The 26,322-nt window shown below is 34.7% G+C and overlaps 1 protein-coding gene and 1 pseudogene across 4 annotated transcripts in view; both read left to right on the forward strand.

Moving 5' to 3' along the window:
* MINDY2 (MINDY lysine 48 deubiquitinase 2) overlaps nucleotides 1–10,185 on the forward strand; it is a 72,928-nt gene extending 62,743 nt beyond the window's left edge. For 2 of the 4 annotated variants that reach the window (XM_025884045.2, XM_073877084.1), the window contains 2 exons: nucleotides 74–268; nucleotides 3,824–10,185. In XM_025884045.2, the coding sequence (XP_025739830.1) occupies nucleotides 74–268; nucleotides 3,824–3,943 (315 nt within the window). In that variant the 3' untranslated portion in view covers nucleotides 3,944–10,185. The other 2 variants (XM_073877083.1, XM_073877082.1) reach the window with 2 other exon arrangements.
* LOC112832848 (ATP synthase peripheral stalk subunit d, mitochondrial pseudogene) overlaps nucleotides 1–26,322 on the forward strand; it is a 407,341-nt pseudogene that overhangs the window by 81,944 nt on the left and 299,075 nt on the right.

Here is a 26,322-nt window from a genome sequence, read left to right on the forward strand (position 1 = left end):
ACCTCTATATTTATACTCCTCAGTCCTTCAGTTAAATTTCATAGCTAAAGATGGTTATAATTTAATTTCTTAGGACTACCTTATGGCATTGTCTCTACAACAAGAGCAGCAGAGCCAAGAGATCAATTGGGAACAAATACCTGAAGGAATCAGTGATTTAGAACTAGCAAAGAAACTCCAAGAAGAAGAAGATAGACGGGCTTCTCAATATTATCAGGAACAGGAACAAGCAGCAGCAGCTGCTGCTTCTGCTTCTACACAGGCCCAGGTAAAAACTATTGTTCTGATTCTTAAATACAATGATCACTTTAGCAACAAAGAAATTTGTACTGAGATAAATATTTTTAAATTAGGTATTGACTCGAGTTATGTTAGCATTTTAGCACCCATGGTTTTATGGCATTGTCATAAGTTTATGATTATCTTAATATATTTCTCATTTAGTGAAATTATTTTTTCTGAGTTTCTGATGGCAAGAATTTTCAGTTTTGTTTTTGTTTTGTTTGTTTTGTTTTTTAAGTAGGCTCCACGCCCAGTGTGGAGCCCAACGCGGGGCTTGAACTCACGACCCTGAGATCAGGACCTGAGCTGAGATCAAGAGTCGAAGCTTAACCGACTGAGCCACCCAGGCGCCCCTTCAGTTGTTTTTGTTTTTGTTTTTTAATTCCAGTGTAGTTAACACAGTGTTATATTAGTTTCAGGTGTACAACATAGTGATTTAACAATTCTATACATTACTCAGTGCTTGTCAAGCTAAGTGTACTTTTAATTCCCTTCACATATTTCCCCCATTCCCCCCTCTTCATCCACCTCCTCTCTGGGAAGCATCTGTCTGTTCTCTATAGTTAAGAGTTTATTTTTGGATTTGTCTCTTTTTTTTTCTTTTTTCATTTAGTTTTGTTTCTTAATTACACATATGAGTGAAATCATACAGTATTTGTCTTTCTCTGACTGGCTTATTTCACTTAGTTTTATACTCTCTAGCTCCATCCATGTTGTTGCAAATGGCAAGATTCCATTCTTTTTCATGGCTGAATAATATTCCATTGTGTATACCACGTATTCTTTATCTATTCATCTACTGATGGACACTTAGGTGGCTTCCATAATTTGGCTATTATAAATAATGTTACAGTAAACATAGGAGTGCATGTATCCCTTTGAATTAGTATTTTGTATTCTTTGGGTAAATGCCCAGTAGTGTAATTGCTGGGTCATATGGTAGTGCTATTCTTAATTTTTTGAGGAACCTCCACAGTGCTTTCCATAGTAGCTTCATCAGTCTGTATTCCCACCAGTGCATGAGGGTTCCTTTTTCTCCACATCCTTACCAACACTTGTTGTTTCTTATGTTTTTTAATTTAGCCATTCTAACAGATATGAGGTGATATCTCATTGTGGTTTTGATTTGTATTTCCCTGATGATGACTGATGTGGAGTGTCTTTTCATGTGTCTATTGGCCATCTGTATGTCTTCTTTGGAGAAATGCCTGTTTATGTCTTCTGCCCATTTTTAACTTTTTAAATTATTTACTTAAAGGAAAGGGAGCATGTGGGAGGGAGAGGGAGAGAAGATCTGAAGCAGACTCTGCCCTGAATGCAGAGCCCAACATGGGGCTCTGTCCCACGACTGTGAGACTACAACCCGAGCCGAACCAAGAGTCAAATGCCCAACCGACTGAGCCACCCAGGCACCCCTTCTGCCTATTTTTAATTGGATTATTTGTTTTCTTGGTGTTGAGTTGTAGAAGTTCTTTATATATTTTGGATACTAACCCTTTATCAGATATGTCATTAACAAATACCTTTTCCCATTCAGTAGCTTGTCTTTTAGTTTTATTGATTGTTTCCTTTGCTGTGCAGATTTTTTATTTTGATGTAGTCCCAATAGTTTATTTTTATTTTGTTTCCCTTGCCTCAGGAGACATATCTAGAAAGATGTTATTATGGCTGATGTCAGAGAAATTACTGCCTGTGCTCTCTTCTAGTATTTTTATGATTTCAGCTCTCACATTTAGGTCCTTAATCTGTTTTGAGTTTATTTTTATGTATGGTGTAAGAAAGTTGTCCAGTTTCATTCTTTTGCATGTAGTTGTCCAGTTTTCCCAACACCATTTGTCGAAGAGACTTTTTCCTGTTGCATATTCTTTCCTCCTTTGTCAAAGATTATTTGACCATATAACTGTAGGTTTATTTCTGTGTTTTCTATTCTTTTCCATTGATGTATGTGTCTATTTTTGTGCCAGTATACACTGTTTTGTTTGTTTGTTTTTTTAATTTAAGTAATGTCCACACCAAACATGGGGCTCAAACTCATGACCCTGAGATCAAGAGTGGCATGCTCTTCTGACTGAGCCAGCCAGGCACCCTAATCATACTGTTGATTACTACTACTCTGTAATATAACTTGAAGTCTGGAATTATGAGACCTCCGGTTTTGTTTTTCTTTTCCAAGATTACTTTGGCTATTCAGGGTCTTTTGTGGTTTCATGCAAATTTTAGGATTGTTTGTTCTAGCTCTGTGAAAAATGCTGTTGGAATTTTGATAGGGATCGCATTAAATCTGTAGATTGCTATGCGTAGTATAGACATTTTAATATTTGTTCTTCCAATCCATGAGCATGGAATGTCTTTACATTTCTTTGTGTTGTCTTCAATTTCTTTCATCAGTGCTTTATAGTTTTCAGAGTACAGATCTTTCATCTCTTTGGTTAAGTTTTTTTCTAAGTATTTTATTATTTTTGGTGCAATCGAATCAAATGTATTTTTTAAATTGTATATCCAAAGAATATAAACGAACGGGAACAAAGTCTTTTGTAACAATTAGAGGGCAGTATGAAGTACTGCTGGGAAGAATGTAGACTTCAGAGCCAGATAGAAATGGATTGCATTTCCTGCTTCTGTCTCCCTGTGCTAGTTGTAACACCTTGGACAAAGTCCTTTACCTCTCTTAGCCTCATTTTCCCTATCTTGAAAATAAAAGATAATGCTTAACTCTTAGGTTTGTGGGTAAGAACAAATAATGTTAGTACTTAACCCAATGTCTGACATGTACTAAGTATTTAACAAAGGTTATTAGCACCTTTCCACTTTTCCTAAACGTATTATGCACTGAAAATGTGATTATTAAGTGGGTTCCTTTATATTAAATCTCATTTTATTAAATGAAAAAAATATTTCCCTTCTTTTATGTTTAACTGTACCATGCCAGAATGGTTCCTTTGACTTGGGTGTTTAAGAAAACAAGGTGCACTCTAAGGTCTGACGAAACTTTAAACATAGAGGTCTCCATTAAACTAAGTATTTCTATTCCTAATTCAAATAATGACTATTCCAAGCTTAAAAGTTAAAACCTACCACGTTATGAGTAGCTTTTCATTAAAAACGTTCTCTTACATTCTCTTATTTCACAGAATACACTTATTTCACACTCAAAGTTCTCAGGATTTTCGTTTTTCTTTAAAATCTGTTTATTATAGTTTAATGAGATCTTAGGGAACTTAATTTACCAATGTCACCTTCTTTAACATTTTCTAAACTTTAACATAAATATTTCTTGAATTTGAGGTTTCAGGGAATATAATCCTATATATTATTTATTGTTTGAAATTCCATTTACTTAGAATAATGGATACATTAATTAGATCTATCCAAAATGACAGGGGCAGTTATTCAGATACCATGTAACATAACAAATCTGTATACAAATAACTTTTTTTTCCATTAATGATTCCTTTCACTCTTGTGGTTTTTCCTTCTAGATAACTATGATTAAGCACCTTAGAAAGTTGAGGTAATTTCTTCCTGTTTATTTTTCTTAAAGCAAAGCCAGCCAGCACAAGCCTCTCCAAGTAGAAGACAACCTGGGAATAGTGAACGTAAACGAAAGGAACCTCGAGAAAAAGATAAAGAAAAGGACAAAAATAGCTGTGTCATTTTGTAACAAGTGTTGGATTCTGTTGGATGCATCTATATGTCTTGAGAAACAAAACCACACGAGGAAAGGAAGAAAAACCGATAAATACCGTCTGTGCCTGATTTCCCAATGGATTTTGTTCATGTTTTTCAGGGGAAAGGTTGTTACTTAGTTACAATCAGACTTTTTCAAGTCACACAGTACACTCTTTATGAGCTGGAGTTTCATGTTACAAGTTGGAAATGCTGTGTGTTATCATTCATGAAAAATACTGCACTTGTAGCCAAATAAGCAAATCACAGCAAATTTTGTGTCATAGTGACATTCATAACTCATATCAGTTAGTAAGCTATTTTATCTTCTGTTCTAACAATGAATGGAGATAACTTATTTTGTCTGATTCCTTCCTGAAATCTAAATATTAGCACAGTAGTTTCTGAAATTAATTTTTACAATGTTAAATTATGATCTAATCCAAGAGAAACCAGGGGTTTAATATAGGGATGTGAAAAGAAAACAAAAACAAACACAAACAACAAAAGAACCGAGACAAAAAAAATAACAGAAATAAATAAATAAATAACCCTTAATCCTGTATTGGACTAGTTCAGCCCTTGAACAGCTTTACCTTTCTTTAGGAATGTACATTTTAGATATTATCTTGAGAACTGATAACGGAGCTTGGGTTTAATTTAGATAGAAAAAAATAATTTGTATTTCTTTTCCAATAGCAAAAAATTGCATAACACTAATACTCATATTCTATCCAAATCAGATATTAATGACTTTGTAGTCTTGTGAAATTTTGAGGAATTTTGAAATCTTTAATATAGGTAACTTGTACTACAGTTACTATTTATTGACAGTGTGATAACTGAGTATAAGAAGGAAACCAGCGTGGATGCTAGGCCTTGTAAATATGGGATGTAGAAAAGCAGATAGTTCAATGTCTACCTTTTTCTAGAATTACCTTGAACCTTAAAATTTAAATCATGTTTATTTGCTGGAAAATTAAGTATACTTATTAAAGCCAACAAAAAAGCACATTTCTGAAAGGAAGTTAGAAATAATCTCTGAGTCTAGTGAAAAAGCATTAATAAAAATCTGTTTGAAAATAGATAAGAATTGGGAGGAATTTATGTAAAAGCAATCAGATTTTTTTTAACTTATGGGAACCAAATAGACCTATAACATCTTGTAGTGTTTATAGGATTCAGAAAGAAATATTTATTGAACTTTATTATGAGGCAACACATATTTTCCTGTATTTCTACTATCCTTAATAGTCCTTTTTATATGCTTTATATTTAAAAGTTTGTTTTAGTTATTTTTGAAAAGACTATTGCTGCTGCAAGTAGTCATGTGATTTACATTCTAAGCCTCAGTAAATTTCTTTAAGAGCGTCTTAATCTAACCTGAGCATCCACTTGGAGAATGTTCATGTGGTCTAGAGTTCTTAAGCTATGTCCTTAACATTCTCCATGATCCAAGACCACTTATAGGATGAGTCTATATGTAAAAATAAAAAGTAAAGTCTTATTTATGGAAGGAGTTATTCTAAGGGAAAATCCAGGGTCAAGCTATATCTTTTATGTCATGTCCTTCTGCATTTCATGTCTGGTTATGTTATACCATTTGTTTATTCCTTCAGATTTCCTATGGTAGCATGATAAATCATCATAGAACCTGTTTGGGGTATAAAACTTTGATACAAAATATTTGGTGAGTCTCTAGTTAATAACCTACAATATGTGTACATTGGTAAAGTAATCAAATGTACTACAGAATTCTCTGTTGGCTCTTGCAGTTGACCTTAGTCCAAGCTTACTCTTGATATCACTCTATTGGTTGAAGGAGGAAACTCAAACCTCAGGGTTTGTTTTTCCTAGAACAGATAGTAGTGATAGTGCATTATATTTTAATAAGAAAAAGCAAAACAGTAAATCCTGAGAAATTTTAAAAAGCATATTTGAGGCATATTTTTCCATAATTATATACTTATCTATTTATTACCCTTGAAAAATATATGTGTAAAAGTTATTCTTCTGTTATTTGTTACTATCTTCTTAATTTGTTCCAAAGATAATACTGCCATTCTGCATTCCCCTTGGAAGAAAAAAAAACTCAAAACCAGCAGTGCTGCTATCAGATAAGTAGATGTCAATGTATACTTATAAAAAATAACTAAAAAATGTCATGTGTTTATTAATTCAACCTTTTTTCTATGTAATATTTCCAAGTCAGACTTTCTTACATTCCTGGAGTTCAGTTTAATATACCAAGAGTAATAATGATAAAATGTTTGCTTTGATTACTGTGAGGAAAAAATTAAATGTTCAGTTCTATTAAACTTCTTGGAGATACTGCTTTCCCATCCTTGAAGGTTAGAGCCATTGTCTTTATTTTCTTGTATTTTGCTCAAGGCAACAAATTATATATTCAGACATTTCATTGCTGGTTTGGGTACATTGGAATTTGATAGTGGTATATTCAAGTCTTTCCTTCAGTGTTTTGAAAACTGTTACATGAACTGCTAGCAGAAGTTAGAACTTAAACATTTTTGTTGTTAATATTTATAGGCTAGATTAGGGACACATTTGCATCAACTAATCACTATTAGATTTAGCAAAAGAGATATGAATGAGTGGATATGGTCACTATACTTTATTGTACTTTCAAAGGCTATTTCTTAAGTTTAGTGACCAGTCTTCCTTACCAGTATGAAAATTGTCCTGATGTGTAATCCCATTGAATTAATAATGCTGTGATTTACAATAGGTTATCAACATTAAAAGTATGTGTGTGTGTGTTTCTGAAGCAAGGATCCATGATTTCTATTATCATTTGAACTGTCCCTCAAATTTAAGAATTACCATTTAAGAATACACACACATACATATGTACATACATTAAGCAGTTTGAGGCAGCTAAAATTTGCATTGGCTGCTTCCTGTAATATGCTGGTCCAATATGCTTAGGTGATGTAACTTCTTCCATGTTTCAAGGTGTCAGTTTAGCGGTCGAATGAGGCATAGATTTAAATTTAGGATTAGGTTTTGGAATGTATTTTGTTTTAGTGTCTTGTATTTGACAACTTACCCCATATTATATTTCAAATTCTTCCTCATACTTCTTGATCTTAGCTTAATTAAGCAAATCAGTATCAGAGATTAGATGACTGAACCCAACATTAACCATTTTGTACTTGCACAAAAACCTAATACTTTGTTTTTACTGAATCACCAGTTCAGGTCACTAAGAAAGATCTTGAGAGGAAGGAAGACTAGAAGTCAAATAGATATTTAAGTAAAGAATTGTTATAGTCCCTATATTAATGTTGGCATATGAAGCAGATATCTGTCAAGTCTTACTGGAGAAATAATCAAGGCGAGAATTTCCAGGGCTGTCCTCTAACTCATTTATTAAAAAAAAAAATTCTTTTAAGCAAAAAAGCAAACTGATTATTACATTTCACTTAATTTCCTATTAAATATACCAGTTATTTTAAAATATGGGAAAATTAACAGGCTTTACCTGTCACAATACTTGGGCATACAACTTAAACTATCATTGTAAACTTATTAATGCTTGATAAAATAACATGGAGGCATTAAAGATAGTACATAATTTGTATTTTAAGGAACTGCAAATGTGGAAATGTTGGAAGTCTGAACTGTTTTAGGTCTAAAAATCTGGCTTTTATCTTTCCAAAATGGGCAAACTTTCTGTGCCTCAGTTTATTCTAAATATGTAAAAGATGCTCATTTTTTTAGTGCTTTATACTCCTGAATAAAGGGCATAGTATAAGCTCAGAATACGACTTAAATAATCATAAATATTATGGTTTTTGTTCTTGAGTGTGCAGAACTTTTTCCCAATGACAGTATTTCTTAAAGTCAGTTTTTTTAATGCTGTTAAAATTTGTAGAATTATCTTGTCTTTGAGTATGGCATCATCTCTTCCCAAAATGTATTTTGTGGTTGCTTTTGTGTTTTGATCAAAATTGAGATTATTTTGAGAGTTTAAGAAGCATTAAAAGTCTATTTTTTCCAGTATCTTTCATATATCTAAATACTTAGATTCTCTTTGCCTTTTTCTCCATGGAACGAAGTATAGTGGTATCAGGTTACTAATACATATATGTAAACTTTTGTGCATGGATGGAATTCATTTAGGTCTGTCAAGTACTGTCATTTTTAGAGCTATTTGAATTATATCTGTTTTTTAGTATAAAATGTTATTTGATAATGTGCAGATAAATTCCTTTTAGAAAGTGACTAAAAATCAGAGTTCTTCGGTTCTCTGGGAATATAGTGGTGTTTGTTTTGTTTTGCTGTGATATCCAACACTTCTACAGCTGCTGAGAAAATCTCATGAAGAACTAAGTAACTTTTCTCAGGTAACACTTTAAAACAAACTAAAGTTTAAAATCGAAGCCTTCTTGGCCAAAAAAATTGCAAAATAGAGATAATGGAGTCTGAGGGACAGATTGCAGGACCCAGGTAATTTTAACTTCTTTTGAAGATCTATCTAAATTTTAGTTTACACATGTCTGTTACTTAATCCCAGTGTCTCTGTTATTAGAAATTGGGCCAAAGTCTTCAATAATAGCTGAACTATTACCAAGTTCAGCTTTGTCCTACTGTCCTGAGATTTAGACTTCTCTGCCTATAACTGGTATTTTTGAGAACATGGTACTATCCCAGATAAGGTATTGAAATACCATGGCAGAAATACAAAACCTAAACTATAAATCACTGTAGATTTAAAAGACAAAAAGTTCTAGTATTATTCTACAATGCATCTACTTTATTTGATACTAATTTTAAGAATTTTTTTCAAATCACTTAATAATTTATCATTAACTTTAAAAACTTTATATCCTTCCTCATTGCAGTATAGTGCTTTGAGAGGCAGAGATGCCTCCTAGATTAGAGGATGCACAAAGCAAAATTCTGAAGGTGATGCTGGCTTCTTTGGGTCTAGTAGTCACACCTTTAAATAGGAAGTCAGGAAATTGAAATGCCCATTTAAATTCCCAAATCAGTGACCTGTCCAAATGGGCATTATTGCTGAAATACCACTATAGAGTAGTTCTAACTAACAATATGTTTAAAGACTAAGATTGGCATTTAATCTTTGAAGATCTGTCCGGGGTGTCTCGATTTTGTCAGTTTTTATTCCTTTTTACATCTTAGTTGTATGAGGTAATCATTTTTTTTTCCCAGAGCACATAGGATATCACAGCTCTATAGATTTTTAAAGATGGGACTTTGAAAAATGGTTTTTGTTAAAAAGCAATTTTCCTTAGTAAAATGACAACCACTGTTTTCACAGGCCCACACATCACAAGTAGGACAATATGATAGAAGACTGATGTATGATAGCTACACAACAGTCAGCAAAAGGGATAATCTTCACTTGTGACACTTTAGAGGTACCTGAAAGTCATTTCCTAAAGTTTGTGCATGTGAGTCTTTTTCCTTGAATTGTGCAGAATAATTGGATGTGGCCAATTTTGGGGGGAATAGCAAGTGAAGTAGTATCATGACTACAGAGCAAGTGATCTTGAAATGTAGTAAGAAGAAACAAATTTCCTTCCTCCACTTTAATGTCCAACTCCTTGGGTCAGAAAGTTGTCGTGACATATCATAGCTCTCTTGGGTTAGGGCCAAGAGTGGCCAATTGAAATAGAGTTCTTAAAGAGTTTAAACATACAGGGTATGAGTGCTGGTTCTATCCTCCTTTGCTTTGCTCTCTTAACGCCCTTTCTACTTCTAACTCATTCATTTTGCTTTATGACCCCCTTTAATTGCAATGTGAGACTAATAGCAACTGTAGAGACTGAGACAAAACAGCGTTGAAATACATTTTTCAAATGACACCTAAAAGCATCTACCCAACTTAGAATTGAACTGAATCTCTATGAAAGAAAGTTACTTGTTTTAAATGCTAATTGTGTTAAAACTATTTAATTCTAAAAACTATGTCTTAAACAAGTTTCAAAAGTTTCACTTTTGGAGGATATTCCTAAAAAAGGCATACTGAACATAGATGGGAAAGTATAAAATATTTCTGACAGAGTTATTCAGTATTATTCAACATTTAATTTCACGTTTGTTACTGTACCACAAGGATAGTGTCATTCTTGGATTAAAATGTTGGATTTTTTTGTTAATGTACTTAAAACTGTAACCAGTGATAACACCCTTAGTATTTTTTATTATAGATTATATTTTATTTCAATAAACTTTGATATTTAGACCAAACAGTCTTTCTGCTATGTATATTCATCTCATTAAGGTACTTTTTACAAAGTGGGGAAATGGAGAGATGGGGAATTGACATATTGATTCACATTTACCTAGGATTAACTCTTAGAATATTTGGACTAACTCTTGATAAAGACAGATTTTTACCCACCCGAGGCAATGAACAAAAACTCGGGGCACCTGGGTAGCTCAGTCGTTGAGCGTCTGCCTTTGGCTCGGGTCGTGATCCCAGGGTCCTGGGATCGAGCCCCACATCAGGCTCCCTGCTCAGCGGGAAGCCTGCTTCTCCCTCTCCCACTCCCCTTGCTTGTGTTCCCTCTCTTCGCTGTGTCTCTCTCTGTCAAATAAATAAAATCTTTAAACACACACACACTATTAACTGTAAACCATACAATAGTTAACTACCTGATCCCAATGGTAGATCATTATATCTGACTTTTATCCTCTTGGAAGACTAAGTTAGAGCTGAGAAGGGGTCAATTTATCTTTATACTAAGCCAACCCTAATGTAAAGTTTCTGTCCAACAATTTAATGTCCAGACTGGCTAATGTCTGACATTTTTGTGAAAGTTTTCTTAGACACCACAGCCCTCTAAGCAGAATTAATCATTACACATAGTGTTTTGTTGACCTCCTCTTGGTTATAGCACTTAGGCTAGACTGTGAGCCTTTTAAGAACAGGAATCAAATTTTACTCATCTTGATTTTCTTGGCACATTACATGATCATTGGCACTTGAAATGAACTTGAATATCTATTTAGAGGAATTTTTAAAGATCTCTCTATTATATAGTTATTGCTTGCCTGTCCTTTAATTAAGTAAAATAAGTAAATTGAATTATTGAATTGGTTTTCTCCTATAGCATATAAGTTATGTAGATAGACGGAACCAAAATTCCTCATCTTTTATCCCTGCCTCTGATTTTCCTTGGGCATCATCCTGCATTCTCCCAGAGTCAATGGAAGAATGCTTAGGGAACAGCAGCTTCAACAAAACTAGAGTAAGCAGCATTGTTCTTCCCTGTTTCATACCTTCCCTTGCAGGGTCTCTTTCCTCACTCTACATTATCCCATGAAGTAGACACCTATTAATTTGTTGGAGCTGAGATTTGAAGCCAAGCAGTCTGACTCCAGAGGCTGTGCTCACAGATATATCTGGAAGGGGACATATAGGTGTAGACCAGGTCTGTGTTCAAATTCTGACCCTGGACTTTTGAAGTCACATCTGTTTCAAACCTGCAAAAATCTGAAAAATCAGGCCTTTTTTTGTACTCTCTAGTCTTAGAGCAAGTTAACACTACATAGCCTGTTTTCTTATCTCTAAAATGTAATGATTTATACCTTGTTACAAAGTTTAAAGTTACTGCATATAAAGTATGAGATATATAACAAACAATAAATTGTAACAATAATAGACTAGGGGAAACTTTTTTTTTTTTAACCAAGCCAAGAACTTTAAGAAAGGCTTTGATTAAGGAGCTTAAGAAGGCTACTTAAGCCCCATAAAAGCAAACATTTTTCTGTTCTCTCCAGATACAATGCTGATCCTGCTATAAGGGCTGGGATCAACCTGCACTCAGAATGACCCATAGTGAAAAATGTGCAACAAGCAAACTTAATACATAGAATAATATAATAGTGAATTCTAAAACTGGAAATTGTGGCATGTTCTCCTTGAAGACTAGTTTGGTTATGCATTTATCAAGAATAAAATATACCGGGAGACCCAGGCACCTAGACTTTATAGGAAGGACCATATTTGGACTGAAGTTGTGACATTAAATTTTAAAAGTAAGCACAAGTCAAGAGCAGAGGACAAAGAGTCAGCCAGACCAAAGTCAGCACCTTCAACAAAGGGTCAGGGAAGAAAAAATAATTTTCCTTCTACCCTTGTAAGTTCTTAGCTTGAGGCCCCTGTAACATAAGGCAGATTAAGAAGAAAAAAATATTTATTAACATGTACACCTCATGTACACGTGGGAGATAGGGAAAGATGCATTAACTCTCACTTTGCTTAGAACTCTGGCTTAAATACCATTTCAGATAAAGATGAAAGAAGAGTGTGGGGGAGATCAGGTCAGGGGAAGTAACCAGGAAACATATAGTAAACAAAAGTAAGGTTTGTTATGCATATTAAAATCTTTAAGTTGGTGTCTTCTCCACTGACAAGATTCTCATGATTTAGTCATTCTCTTTTTGAAATAAAGGAAGATTTCCTTTATAAATTTAAATTTCCATTACAAAAGGGTAATTTCTATTCTGTTTTCAGAACTCCTGGGTCTGCTGTTTCTCAAAATAATCAGCTCAAAATAATACAAAGAAGCATATTTTGGGGTGGCATATTCTATTACCCTTCAGGCAACTCAGGCAAAGGCTGACATGACGTCACCTTTAAAGAAGGCTGCTGCTGCTGCTTTTTTTTAAGTAAGCTCTAGGCCCACTGTAGGGCTTGAGCTCTTGACCCCAAGATCAAGAGTCTCACACTCTACTGACTGAGCCAGCCAGAGGCCTCTAGTGAAGGCCTCTTCATTCTTTGGAGGACTTTTCTTTGGACTGCCAACATTGCTAAATAAGTCACTATAAATAAAAGGTGATAAGGTAAATGAAATATAGTAGCCCCTGAATCCTGGCGTTTCACTGAATGTCCCAGTCCTTGGAACAGGGAGCTCACTGGTTCCTACTAATTATTAGAACAACCATACTCTACATTTATTAGGCTATTACTATGTATCAGGCATTGCAGTGTTTATCTTCTTAATCTTCCTAACAGTTTTAGGAGACTGATACTGTCAGTTAAAGAAACAGAAACTTGAAAGATTATGCAACTTGCAAGAGGTCACTGCTATTGGCAGTGTTGAACTTTTAAACTAAACCTGTCTACCCCAAAGCCTGTTCTCTTATTTCAAAATTATGGAAGCAGTCACACATTTGCATGCCATTCTTGACTCCTTTAATGTGGAGAGTAGTTATCAGTCCTCCTAGACTTAAGTATTTGTTTAAGACTACCCTTGACAGAATCCAAATCTCAGCATAGGGAAGCTACAGGAAATCCTTTAAAGTCACATTCTGGGACTAAGCATTTGAAAACTTGCCTCATCGGTGTTTTGTTTTTTTTCCATTGGGGTGGAACTGGGGTACTAGATCATCCATTAAAAGGTCAAAGGTATGGTCTGAAATTTTCTGAAGCTTCTCTTTCTGTGCTTTTGATTTACCAAAAGAATAGTTTCAGTCAAATTGAAAAACTGCAGCTTTCTAGAGGTGGTTTATTCTACGGACAGGATTTGAAGGCCAAATTAAAATGTGCCTTGTTTGTATTTAATCACTGCCTTTTAGATTTAGGCCCCTTAAGATTTCATTCCACAAAATTCAGTAAGCTTTTGCATACCTAACATATTCTAATGACCTCCTTCCTTTTTAAGCCACTTATTATACTTCTGAAGTTTTTCATCTACATTTCAGGTATCCAATCAAAAATTTAAATCTGGGATCAATAAGATTTCTCTTCTAGATGTGTCATGGTTTTATTCTTACAGTTAGGTCTGTAATCCATTTCAAGTTAAACTTTCTTTTTTTTACTGAATAAATTTGATGCGTAACATTGTGTAAGTTTACAGTGCGCAGCATGTTGATACATTTATAGGACTGCCGATGTAGTGCTATTTATCACATTACATAATTATAGTATAATAGTATTATCTATAGCCATACTGTGTATTAGATCTATAAGGCTTATTTTCTACTTGTTAAAGTTTGTACCCTTAAAAACTATCACTCTTACCCCTATCCTCTGACAACCACCATTTTACTTTCTGTTTTTTACAGGTTTAACTTTTTTAGATAAAACATGTAAGTGATATCATACAGTACTTGTTATCCTTTGACTTATTTCACTTAGGATAATGTGCTCAAGGTCCATCCATGTTGTCAAAAATAGAAGGATACCTTCTTTCTCTGTGGCTGATTAATATTTTATTGTGTTTATGTACCACATCTTTTTTATCCATTCATCTGTTGTTGGGCATTTGGGTTGTTTCCATAGTTTGGCTGTTGTGTATAATAGTGTGATAAACATGGGAGTGAATATATGTTGTCAAAATCCTCTTTTCATTTCCTTTGGGTATATACCCAGAAGTGGAATTGCTGGGTTATATGATAGATCTATTTTTAAGTTTTTGAAGAACCTCCATATTGTTTCCCGTAGTTGTTGGCCAATTTACATTCCCACCAATAATGTATAGGCTTCCCTTTTCACCACATCCTTGCCAACACCTGTTGTCTCTTATCTTCTTAATGATGGCCATTCTTTTTTTTTTTTTTTAACTTTTTCTTTTCAAGATTTATTGATTTGAGAGAGAGGGCAAAAGGGGAGAGAGAAAGAGAGAGAATCCCAAGCAGACTCTGCTGAGCCCGACGTGGGGCTCGATCCCATGACCTTGAGATCACGACCTGAGCCAAAACCACGACTGGGACGGTTAACTGACTGCACCATACAGGCACCCCTTGATGATAGCCATTCTAACATGTGTGAGGTGATAGCTCTTTGCAGTTTTGATTTGCATTTCTCTGATGATTAGTGATGTTGGCCATCTTTACATGTGTCGGCTATTTTGATGTCATTTTTTGAAGAAATGTCGACATAGTTCTGCCCATTTTTTAATCAGATTTTTTTGTTGTTATTGAGTTGATGGAGTTCTTTATATATTTAGATAGTAACCCCTTATCCAATATATGGTTTGCAAAAATTTCTCCCATTCTGTAGGTTGTCTTTTCATTATGTTAATTGTTTCTTTTGCTATACAGAAGCTTTGAGTTTGATGTAATCCCATTTGTTGATTTTTGTTGTTGTTTGCATTTGGCATCATTCCCCACTCCCAAATTATTGCTGATACAAATGTTGATGATGTTCTTTCCCTACATTTTCTTCTATGAGTTTTATGGTATCAGGACTTAGGTTTAACCCTTTGATCCATTTCAAGTTAATTTTTGTGAGTGGTGTGAGAACAGGGGTCCAATTTCATTGTTCTGCTAGTGTTAATCCCGTTTTCCCCACACCATTTGTTGAAGAGACTATTCTTTCCCCCATTAGGTATTCTTGACTCCCTTGTTGAATATTACATATGACATGATTTAATTCTGGGCTCTTTATTCTATTCTATTGGTCAGTGTGTCTATTTTTGTGCCAGTACCATACTGTTTTTATAACTATGGCTTTGTACTGTACTTTGAAATTTGGAAGTATGATACCTCTGGCTTTGTTTTTTTCCCCCCCAAAATTCTTTGTCTATTTGGGATCTTTTGTGGTTCCACATAAATTTTAGGATTGTTTCTTCTATTTCTGTGAAGAATGCCTTTGGAAATTTGACAGAGATTGTGTTCAATCTGTAGATGGCTTTGAGTATGGCCATTTTAACAATATTAATTGTTTTGAACACGGAATGTCTTTCCAAACCATTGGGTTTTCTTCAGTTTATTTCAGCAAGGTTATTTATAGATCTTTCACTTCCCTGGTTGAATTTATTCCTAAGTGTTTTATTGTTTTTGGTGCTACTGTGAATGGGATGCTTCTCTTTATTTCATTTTTAGATGCTTCATCATTATATAAAGGAATGCAATTGATTTCTGTATGTTGATCTTATATCCTGTCACTTTACTGAAATTGTTGCTTAATTCCAACAGTTTTTTGACTGATTCTTTGGGATCTTCTATACATAGGATAATATCAGTACACAATGACAACTTTACTTAGTCCTTTTTTATTTTTTTTTAAGATTTTATTTATTTGAGAGAGAAAGAATGAGAGAGAGAGAGCACATGAGAGGGGGGAGGGTCAGAGAGAGAAGCAGACTCCCCGCCGAGCAGGGAGCCCAATGCAGGACTCGATCCAGGGACTCCAGGATCATGACCTGAGCCGAAGGCAGTCGCTTAACCAACTGAGCCACCCAGGCGCCCTTACTTAGTCCTTTTTGATTTGGGCCTTCTATTTCTTTGTCTTGCCTATTTGCTCTAACTAGACTTCTAGTACTATATTAAATAGGAGTGGTGAGAGTGGACATCCTTCCATTGTTCCTGATCTTAGGGGAAATGCTTTCACTTTTTTCTCCATTAAGTGTAATGGTAGCTGTGGGTCTGTAGTATGTGGCCTATTTATTATGTTGAGGTATGTTCCTTCCATGCCCAGACCGTTAAGGGTTTTTATCATGAAAGGATGTTGTATTTTGTCAGATGGCATTTTCTGTACCTTTTGAGATGATGATATGGTATTTGTATTTCATTTTATTGCTGTGAATGTATTACATTTATTGATTTCTGTGTGTTGAACCATCCTTGCATCCCAGGGATAAATTCCATTTGGTCAGGGTGTATAATGCTTTTAGTGTGTTCTTGAATTCAGTTTGCTAATACTGTTGAATTTTTGCATCTCTATTCATCAAGGATGTTGATCTGTAGTTTTTCTTACAATATCCTTTTCTGGTTTTGGTATCAATGTAATGCAGGCTCATAGAATGAGCTTGGAAGTGTTCCCTCCTCCTCCCTGATATTCTGGAAGAGTCTGAAGAGGATTGGTGTTAATTCTTTAAATGTTGGGTAGAATTCTCAAGTGAAGCCATCTGGTCCTAGCTTTTCCTATGATGAGAGATTTTGGCTTACTGATTAAATCTCTATTTCTTCCTGATTCAGTCTTGATAGGTTGCTTCTAGAATTGTATCCATTTCCTGTAGATTATGTAATTCATTGGCATATCATTGTTCACAGTAGTCTCTAATGACTCTATTTAATTTCTGTGTATCAGTTGTAATGTCTCCTCTTTCATTTTTAATTTTGAGTCTTCTTTTTAATTCCTTATTTCTTTAGTTATTGTAGTTAAAGGTTTGTCAGTTTTGTTCATCTTTCTGAAGAACCAGTTCTTAGTTTTGTTGATCCTTCTATTGTTTTTCTGATCTTTATTTCCACTCTGATTTTTATTATTATCTTCCTTCTGATAACTTTGGTTTTGTTTTTTTTCTAGTTCATTGAGGTGTAAAGTTAGGTCATTTGAGATCTCATTTCTAAATATATATATTAATATATGTAATATATATGTAAATATGTAATAATTTATAGATAAATATAATTTTTTTAAAGTAGGCTCCATGCCCAATATGGGGCTTGAATTCACAACTCTGAGATTAAGAGTTGCATGCTCTACTGAGCCAGCTAGGCACCCCTCTAATTTCTTAATATATGCATTTATTGCTATAAACTTTTCTCTCAGAACTGCTTTTGCTGCATCCCACAATACTTGATGTTTTCTTTTTATATGTTTTGAGATCATTTTTAATTTGCTTTTTGATTTCTTATTTGACCCAGTGGTTGCTTGGAAGAATGTTATTTAGTTTCCACATATTTGTACATCTTCTCACTTTCCTATTGTTGATTTCTAGTTGCATAGCACTGTGGTCAGAAAGGATATTTGGTATGATTTTGATCATATATATGCTTATATATGCGTATATATTTATGACTGTTATATATTCCTGCTAGTATTGACCCCTTTACTATTATATAAACAAGAGACGTTTGTCTCGTTACCCTTTATGCCTTAAAATATATTTGGTCTAAGTATGGCTATGCTTGCCTTCTTTTTGTTTTTGTTTGCTTGGAATATCATCTTTCATCCTTTCACTTTGAGCCTATGTGTGTCTTTAAAGCTGAAATGAGTCTCCTATTAGGCAGCATATAGTTAGGTCTTTTTTTTTTTAAATACATCCAGCTACTTTGTGTTTTTTCATGGTATTTTATGAAAAGTACCTCTGCTGCTGCATTTTGAGTAGCAAGTACCTAATAAGGTAAGGCTGTTTTTACTTTGCAGGTCAGCAGGTTGATAGTCAGGAGCCTTCCTTGTGTTTTCCAGAAAGTGGTGCTATAGCCCAAAATTTTTTAATTTCTTTCACCAGAGCTGACTCACCACTAAGGTTGGGAGTGCAGCATTAAGAAAAAAAGGCAAAGAGTTGCTGCACAGTGGGGTAGGTGTGTACTCAGTCCTTGTAGCTTTGGTTGTGCCCACAGCCCAGTAAGGGAATTCTCAAGTTGGGGGCAGGGGCTCCCAGAGGTCCGTGCATAGTCATCTTGCCTCCTGGAGCAGACACAGGAGATGCTTTCCTTCAGTTGCCCTTGCCTACTACCCTTTCCTTGCTCTCCTCTCAGTCATCACAGACTCAATGAAGAGACAACTGGTCCCCCAGCTGCAGCACTTGTGGCCAGGCAGACCCCACTCATCACGTTCACCCTCAACTCCTCTGCCAAAAAGTTCATGCTGGCTCACTGCCAGACCCAGCCTTCTCTGCCATCACTGCCTCTACAGCAAACACCTGTTTCCCTGCAACCTCCTCCACAGTCCAATCCACCCACCTTCAGGTGCATGTTTGGATCTCACAGGTATCCTGGTATGCTGTGCAAAGGCACATTATTATTATTATTTTTTTTGCATTTTTAAAAAGTTTTAATTCCAGTATAGTTAACATAGTGTTGTATTAGTTTCAGGTGTACAGTATAGTAAATTCAACAATTCTATGCATTACTCAATGCTCATCATGCTGAGTGTATTCTTAATTCCCATCACCTTTTTCACCCAACCCCCACCCATCTCCCCTCTGGCAACCACCAGTTTGTTCTCTATAGTTAAGAGTCTGTTTTTTGGTTTGTCTCTTTTTTTCTTTGTTTCTTAAATTCCACATGTGAAATCATATGGCATTTGTTTTTTCTGACTTATTTCACTTAGCATTAGACCCTCTAGCTCCATCCATGTTGTTGCAAAGGGCAAGATTTCATTCCTTTTATGACTGAATTATATTCCATTATATATATATAATATAAACATATATGTATATTTTTATATATATAATGTATATATTTATATGTATATTCTCAAGTTGGGCAAAGGGGAAAATATATATATATATCACATCTTCTTTATCTATTCATCTATTGATGGACACTTGGGTTACTTCCATAATTTGGCTATTATAAATAATGCTGCAGTAAACAAAGAGGTGCATATATCTTTTTGAACTGTTTTTGTATTCTTTGGGTAAATACCCTGCAGTGGAATTACCGATCATATGGTAATTCCATTTTTAATTTTTTAAGGAACCTCCATACTGTATTCCACAGTGGCTATACCAATCTGCATTCCCATGAACAGTTTAAGAGGGTTCCTTTTTCTCCACATCCTCGCCAACACTTGGTATTTCTTGTGTTTTTGAATTTAGCCATTCTGGCAGGTGTAAGGTGATATACCATTATGGCTTTGATTTGCATTTCCCTTATAAAGTATACTGAGCATCTTTTCATGTGTCTGTTGGCCACCTGTATATCTTCTTTGAAGAAATGTCTGTTTATTTCTTCTGCCCATTTTTTAATTGGATTATTTGGTTTTGTGAATGTTGAGTTTTATAAGTTCTTTATATATTTTGGATCCTAAGCCTTTATCAGATATGTCATTTGCCCATATCTCCTCTCATTCGGTAGACTGTCATTTAGTTTCATTTTCTTTGCTGTGCAAGAGCTTTTAATTTTGATGTAGTCCTAAAAGTTTATTTTTGCTTTTGCCTTCCCCTGCCTCAAGAGGGATATCTAGAAAGATGTTGTTACAGCCGATGTCAGAGAAATTACTGCTTGTGCTCTCTTCTAGGATTTTTATGGTTTCAGTTCTCATATTTAGATTTTTCATTCATTTTGAGTTTATGTATGGCATAAGAAAGTGGTTCAGTTTTCCCAACACCATTTGTTGAAGAGACTGTCTTTTTCCCATTGTATGTTCTTGCTTCCTTTGCCAAGGATTAACTGACCATATAATCATGAGTTTCTTTTTGGGTTCTCCAAAAAGGAGAAGTCCTCCAGCTTTGTTCTTCTTTGTCGAGATTACTTTGCCATTCAGGGTCTTTTATGATTCCATACAAATTTTAGGATTATTTATGCTCATTCTGGGAAAAAAATGCTGTTGGTATTTTGATAGGGATTGCATTAAATCTGTGGATTGCTTTGGGTAGTATGGACATTTTAACAATATTTGTTCTTCCCATCCATGAGCATAGAGTTATCTTTCTGTTTGTGTCATCTTCAATTTCTTTCATCAGATTTATAGTTGTCAGAGTACAGGTTTTTCACCTCCTTGGTTAAGTTTATTCCTAAGTATTTTATTATTTTTGGTGCAACTGTAAATGGGACTATTTTCTTAATTTTTCTGCTTCATTATTAGTATATAGAAATTTAACAGATTTCTGTATGTTGATTTTGTATCTGTGACTTTACTGAATTCATCTATCAGTTCTAAGTTTTTTGGTAGTCTTTCAGGTTTTCTATACATAGTATCATGCCATCTGCAAATACTGAAAGTTTTACTTCTTCCTTACCAATTTGGATGCCTTTGATTTCTTGTTGTTGTCTGATTACTGTGGCTAGGACTTCTAGTTCTATGTTGAATAAAAGCGGTGAGGGTGGACATCCTTGTCTTGTCCCTAATGTTAGAGGAAAAGTTCTGTTTTTCACCATTGAGCATGATGTTAGCTGTGGGTTTTTTGCATGTGGCCTTTATTATGCTGAGGTAATTTCCTTCTAAACCTATTTTGTTGAGAGTTTTTATCATGAATGGATATTGTACTCTGTCTAATCTTTCTCTGCATCTATTGAAATGATCATATGGTTTTTATCCTCTCTCTTGTTGATGTGATGTAGCACATTGAGAATATTGAACCATCCTTGCATGTCAGGAATAAATCCCACTTGTTTGTGGTGAATGACTTATTTATTGTATTGTTGGATCCAGTTTGCTCGTATTTTGAGAATTTTTGCATCCACATTCATCAGAGATACTGGCCTGTAGTTCTTTTTGTAGTGCCTTTATTTGGTTTTGGTATCAAAGTAATGCTGTCCTCATAGAATGAATTTGGAAGCTTTTCTTCCTTTTCTATTTTTTGGAATAGTTTGAGAAGAATAGGTATTAACTCTTCTTTAAATGTTTGGTAGAATTCACCTAGGAAGGCCATCTGGTCCTGGACTTTTGTTGTTGGGAGTTTATTATTATTATTATTATTATTACAGATTCAGTTTCATCAATGTTCAAATTTTCTATTTCTTCCTGATTCAGTTTTGGAAGGTTGTATGTTTCTAGTAAGTTATCCATTTCTTCTAGGTTGTCCAGTTTGTTGGCATATGCTTTTCATATTTTCTTGTCATTCTTTTTATTTCTTTGGTGTTATTTCTCGTTTCATTTCTGATTTTGTGTCTTTTTTTTTTTTTAATTAGTCTGGCAAACAGTTTATCAATTTTGTTTATCTTTTCGAAGAACCAGCTCCTGGTCTCATTGATCTGGTTTTTTTTTTTTTTTTTTTTTTAGTTTTTATTTCACTTATTTCTGCTTTAATCTTTATTATTTCCTTTCTTCTGCTTGTTTTGGGTTTTCTTTGCCCTTCTTTTTCTACCTTCTTTTGGTGTGAGGCGGATTGTTTGAGATTTTTCCTGTTTCTTGAGGTAGGTCTGTATTGCTGCGAACTTCCCTCTTTTGCTGCATCCCAAAGATTTTGGATGTTGTGTTTTCATTTTTATTTGTCTCCATGTATTTTTTTGATCTCCTCCTTACTTTCTTGGTTGACTCATTCACTGCTTAGTAGCATGTTATTTAACTTCCATGTATTTGTGTTCTTCCCAGACTTTTTCTTGTGGTTGTTTTCTGGATCCATAGTGTTATGGTCAGAAAACATGCATGGTATGACTTCCATCTTTTAATTTGTTGAGACTTGATTTTTAGCTTAGCATGTGATCTACTCTGGAGAATGTTCCATATGCACTTGAACAGAATGTATATTTTGCTGTTTTATGATGGAATGTTCTGGTGATATCTGTTAGATTCATCTGTTTCAATGTATCATTCAAAGCCACTGTTTCCTTGTTGATTTTGTTTGATCTATCCATTGATGTAAGTGGGGTATAAAAGTCCCCTACTATTATTGTATTATTACTGATTAGTTCCTTTATGTTTGTTATTAGCTGTTTTGTGTATTTGGGTGCTCCCATGTTGGGTGCATAAATATTTACAAGTGTCATATCTTCTTGTTCAATTGTTCCCTTTATGATTATATAGTGCCCGTCTTTGTCTCCTATTACAGTCTTTGTTTTAAAATTTATTCTGTCCAGGGTGGCTGGGTGATGGATATTGGGGAGGGTATGTATTGTGGTGAGTGCTGGGCATTGTGTAAGACTGATGAATCACAGAACTGTGCCCCTGAAGCAAATAATACATTATATGTTAATTTAAAAAAAAGTCTATTCTGGGCGCCTGGGTGGCTCAGTTGGTTAAGCGACTGCCTTCAGCTCAGGTCATGATCCTGGAGTCCTGGGTTTGAGTCCCGCATTGGGCTCCCTGCTCAGCTGGGAGTCTGCTTCTCCCTCTGACCCTCCCCCCTCTCATGTACTCTCTCTCTGTCTCATTCTCTCTCTCAAATAAATAAAATATTTAAAAAAAAGTCTATTCTGTCCAATATAAATATTGCCACCCTGGCTTTCTTTTCACTTCCATTTGCATGATGAATGCTTTTCCATCCCTTCACTTTCTGTCTGCAGGTGTCTTTAGTTCTGAAAGGAGTCTCTTGTATGCAGTGTGTGGATGGAATTTGCTTTCTTACCCATTGTCACCCTATGTCTTTGGATTGTTTAGTCGATTTACATTCAAAGTAATTATTATAGGTATGTACTTATTGCCATTTTGTTATTTGTTTTCTGGTGGTTTTTATAGTTGTTTCTTCTCTTGCACTTTCATAGTTTCCTGGCTTTCTTTAGTGATATACCTGGACTCCTTTCTCTGTATTTTTTTTTTTTTTTGCATGTCCCTTACTGTTTTTTTGGTTTGTGGTTACGATTAGGTTTATATATGACATCTTATGCATATAGCGGTCTGTATAAGGTTGATGGCCCCTCAAGTTTGAAGCCATTCTTTACTCCTCTTCCTTCCCACTTCACATCCTTTTATTTTGTGAATCCCTTGACTAATTTTATAGATATACTTAATTTTGTGCTTCCTACTTTTCTTACTTCTACTTATGGTCTTTCCTTTCTACTCAAAGAGTCCCCTTTAATATTTCCTGTAAGACTGGTTTATTGGTGATGACATTCTTTAACTTTTGTTTATCTGAGAAATTCTTCATCTCTCCTTCTGAATGATATATCGCCTTGCTGGATGCAGTGTTCTTGGTTGCAGGAATATTTCTTTCAGCATTTTGAATATATAATGCCATTCCCTTCTGGCCAGAGGCACTTTTTGCCCTAGTTATGGATGTCTGATGAGTTGTAAATCAAGGGGAGAGAAAAAGGAAAGGACTCATACTGCCTTATGATGCTTATGTCCCTTGAGTTAATTTTTCTATATGGTGTGAGGTGAAAATCCAAATTCATTTTTTGTATATGGCTGTTCCATTAGTTCAGTCCTATTTGTTGAAAAGATTATATTTTCCCATTTAATTATATTGGCACTTTTGTCAAAATCATTAATTGTAAATGTTCAGGTTTTTATTTTCTGCATACTACTGATCTATTGTTCTATCTTTATGTCAGTACCATAACATATTGATTCTTGTTGCTGAATAAAATGTCTTGAAATCAGGTAGCAGGAGTGATTAGAATTTTTTCTGAAACTTCAAGGTTGTTTTCACTATTACAGGTCCTATATAATTGCATTTTTATATAATTTTAAAATATAAGTGCATTTCTATATAATTTAAAAATGAACCTGCCAATGACATCTTAGTCTTTAATTTCTTAATCTATGAGCATGATTGCCAATACATTAGACTTCATCAATATTTAAAACTTTTGTCCTCCTAAGGACACTTAAGAAAATGAAAAGGCAAGTTAAAGACTGAAGAGAAAATATTTCCAAATATATATTAATAAAGAACATGTATATCAAGAAATCTTACAACTCAATAAGGAAAAATATTAAAAATTTGCAGAAGTGTGAACACTTTACCAAGAAAATATACAGATGGTAAATAAATACATGAAAAGATGCTCAACATCTTTAGTCACAGGAAAATGCAAATTAACACCATAATGAGATACCACTACAAACACAGTAGAATGACTAAAATTAAAAAGACTGATAATATCAAATGTTGGCAAAGATGTGAAACAACTAGAACTTTTAAACTGCTGACATGAATAACTTTGAATAAACTGTTTGGCAATTTTTAAAAAGTCAAACATACACATACCATACAACCCAGCTATCAGACTCTTATTTACCCAGAAGATGTGAAGGCATATGTACATGTAAAGACTTCTACACAAATAATCAGAGTAACTTCATTTGAAAGAGCCTAAAACTGAGAGAAACCCAAATATTCATTATCAGGTGAACGCATAAACAGATTGTAATTCATCCATTAAATGAAGTACTAGTTGTCAATTTAAAGGAATGAACTACTGATACATGCAACAACGTGAATGAATCTCCATGTATGGTAAGTAAAAGCAGCCAGATAAAAATGAGTCTGTATTTATGACTCCATTCATATAAAGATCTAGAAAATACAAATAAATCTACTGAACTTAAAGTAGATCAGTGGTTGCATGGGGATGGGATGGGAATGGATGATAAGGGGCAAAAGGAAACTTGGGAATGCTGGATGTTCTTTATTTTGATTATTGTATCAGTTCATGGAGATATATAACTTGTATATGTCAATATTTACCAAGTGTTTATGTGTAATTTATTGTGTGTCACTATTTATCAATAAAGGATAAAATAACAAAGGCCACATTTGTTCTATCATAAATCACTAGAAAACTGGACAAAATACATAAAGGAACTGTTTCAAACAATGGACAACAGACAGAGTAGGGCTGTTATCCTTGAGAGATGAGAAGGAAAGAAGTGAGCTCTAGGAGTCCTCCATCTTCTTGCCTGTATGCATTTTCCTAACAGTGGTACAGGGAGGGGAACTTAATCAGAGCCCAGAATGCGGAGTATGGAAAGAGATGTCGGCTGCAGGACAGCTCTAGAGAGAAGGGAGTGATGCAGAAAGGGAGCTCCATATAAGTACCCTTTAATCTTTGCTTAGTATGAGGCCAAACACGCATGAAATGAAGCTCATGGGGTTGAGCAAAAAAAAGATGTATCAGTTTCAAACAACAACTCCCAGAGTGATGCAGGGCAAGAACTGAAGCCTTGAGCTCTTAGTGGTCAACTAGGGCAGTCATTGTCAACCACAACGAGGCTATCCCACAGGACTATGACTGAACTATCTCTTGAATGAAATCTTTTCTAGCTTCACCATAACAATCTATAAACAAAGCTCAAATCTGTCAAGCTGATCAACAAATAACTTAAATGCCTTACACTCCTTGAAGGAAAACAACAAAATCCAAACATTCAACTATACAGTAATCATAATGCCCAGCAACCAGTAAGAAGTTATTAGACATGCCAGGACCCAAGAAGATGATCCCTAACCAGGAGGAAGTTCAAAAAGAATGGTAAGAGATGTTAAATTAGCAGACGAGGAACTGTATTCACATATTCAAAGGCAAGTAAGGACATAATGAAGAGAGAAACTCATTTTTAAAAACCCACATAGAACTTTTAGAGATAAAAATGTATGAAATAAAATTTTCAGATGATAAGATTAACAGTGGATTAGACATTGCAGTAGAAAAGACTAGTAAACATGAAAGCACAAAGATAAAATGAATGGAAAAAATAAAAGTTTCAGTGACTTCTGAGGGAACAAGTTCAAAACTGCATGTCAATGAAGTCTCAGAATAAGAGAGTGTAGAAACACTATAGGGAAAAAAAATGGCCAGAATTTTCCAATTTGATTAAAACAACAAACCACAAGTAGAAAATACACACACACACCAAAACACACCATAATCAAATTGCTGTAACCAGTGGTAAGTAGAAAATCTTAGAGCAACCATGAAGAGCGAGGGACGGGCTAGGGGAGGAATTTCCCATCCCTGTACCCACACGCCACCCCACCTAGCATAACCTACCAAGGTTAACCAATTGCTTGAATGATGCAAGACTCCTAGACAGTGTGCTTAGGCTTTAGTAAGTTTCACTGCATAACAAATGCCAAAGGGACTGATACTTCAGATAAG

Source organism: Callorhinus ursinus, unplaced genomic scaffold, assembly GCF_003265705.2.
Source record: "Callorhinus ursinus isolate GAN/ISIS: 27379988/994484 unplaced genomic scaffold, GSC_fseal_2.0 scaffold25, whole genome shotgun sequence".
In the NCBI taxonomy this organism is placed as follows: Eukaryota; Metazoa; Chordata; class Mammalia; order Carnivora; family Otariidae; genus Callorhinus; species Callorhinus ursinus.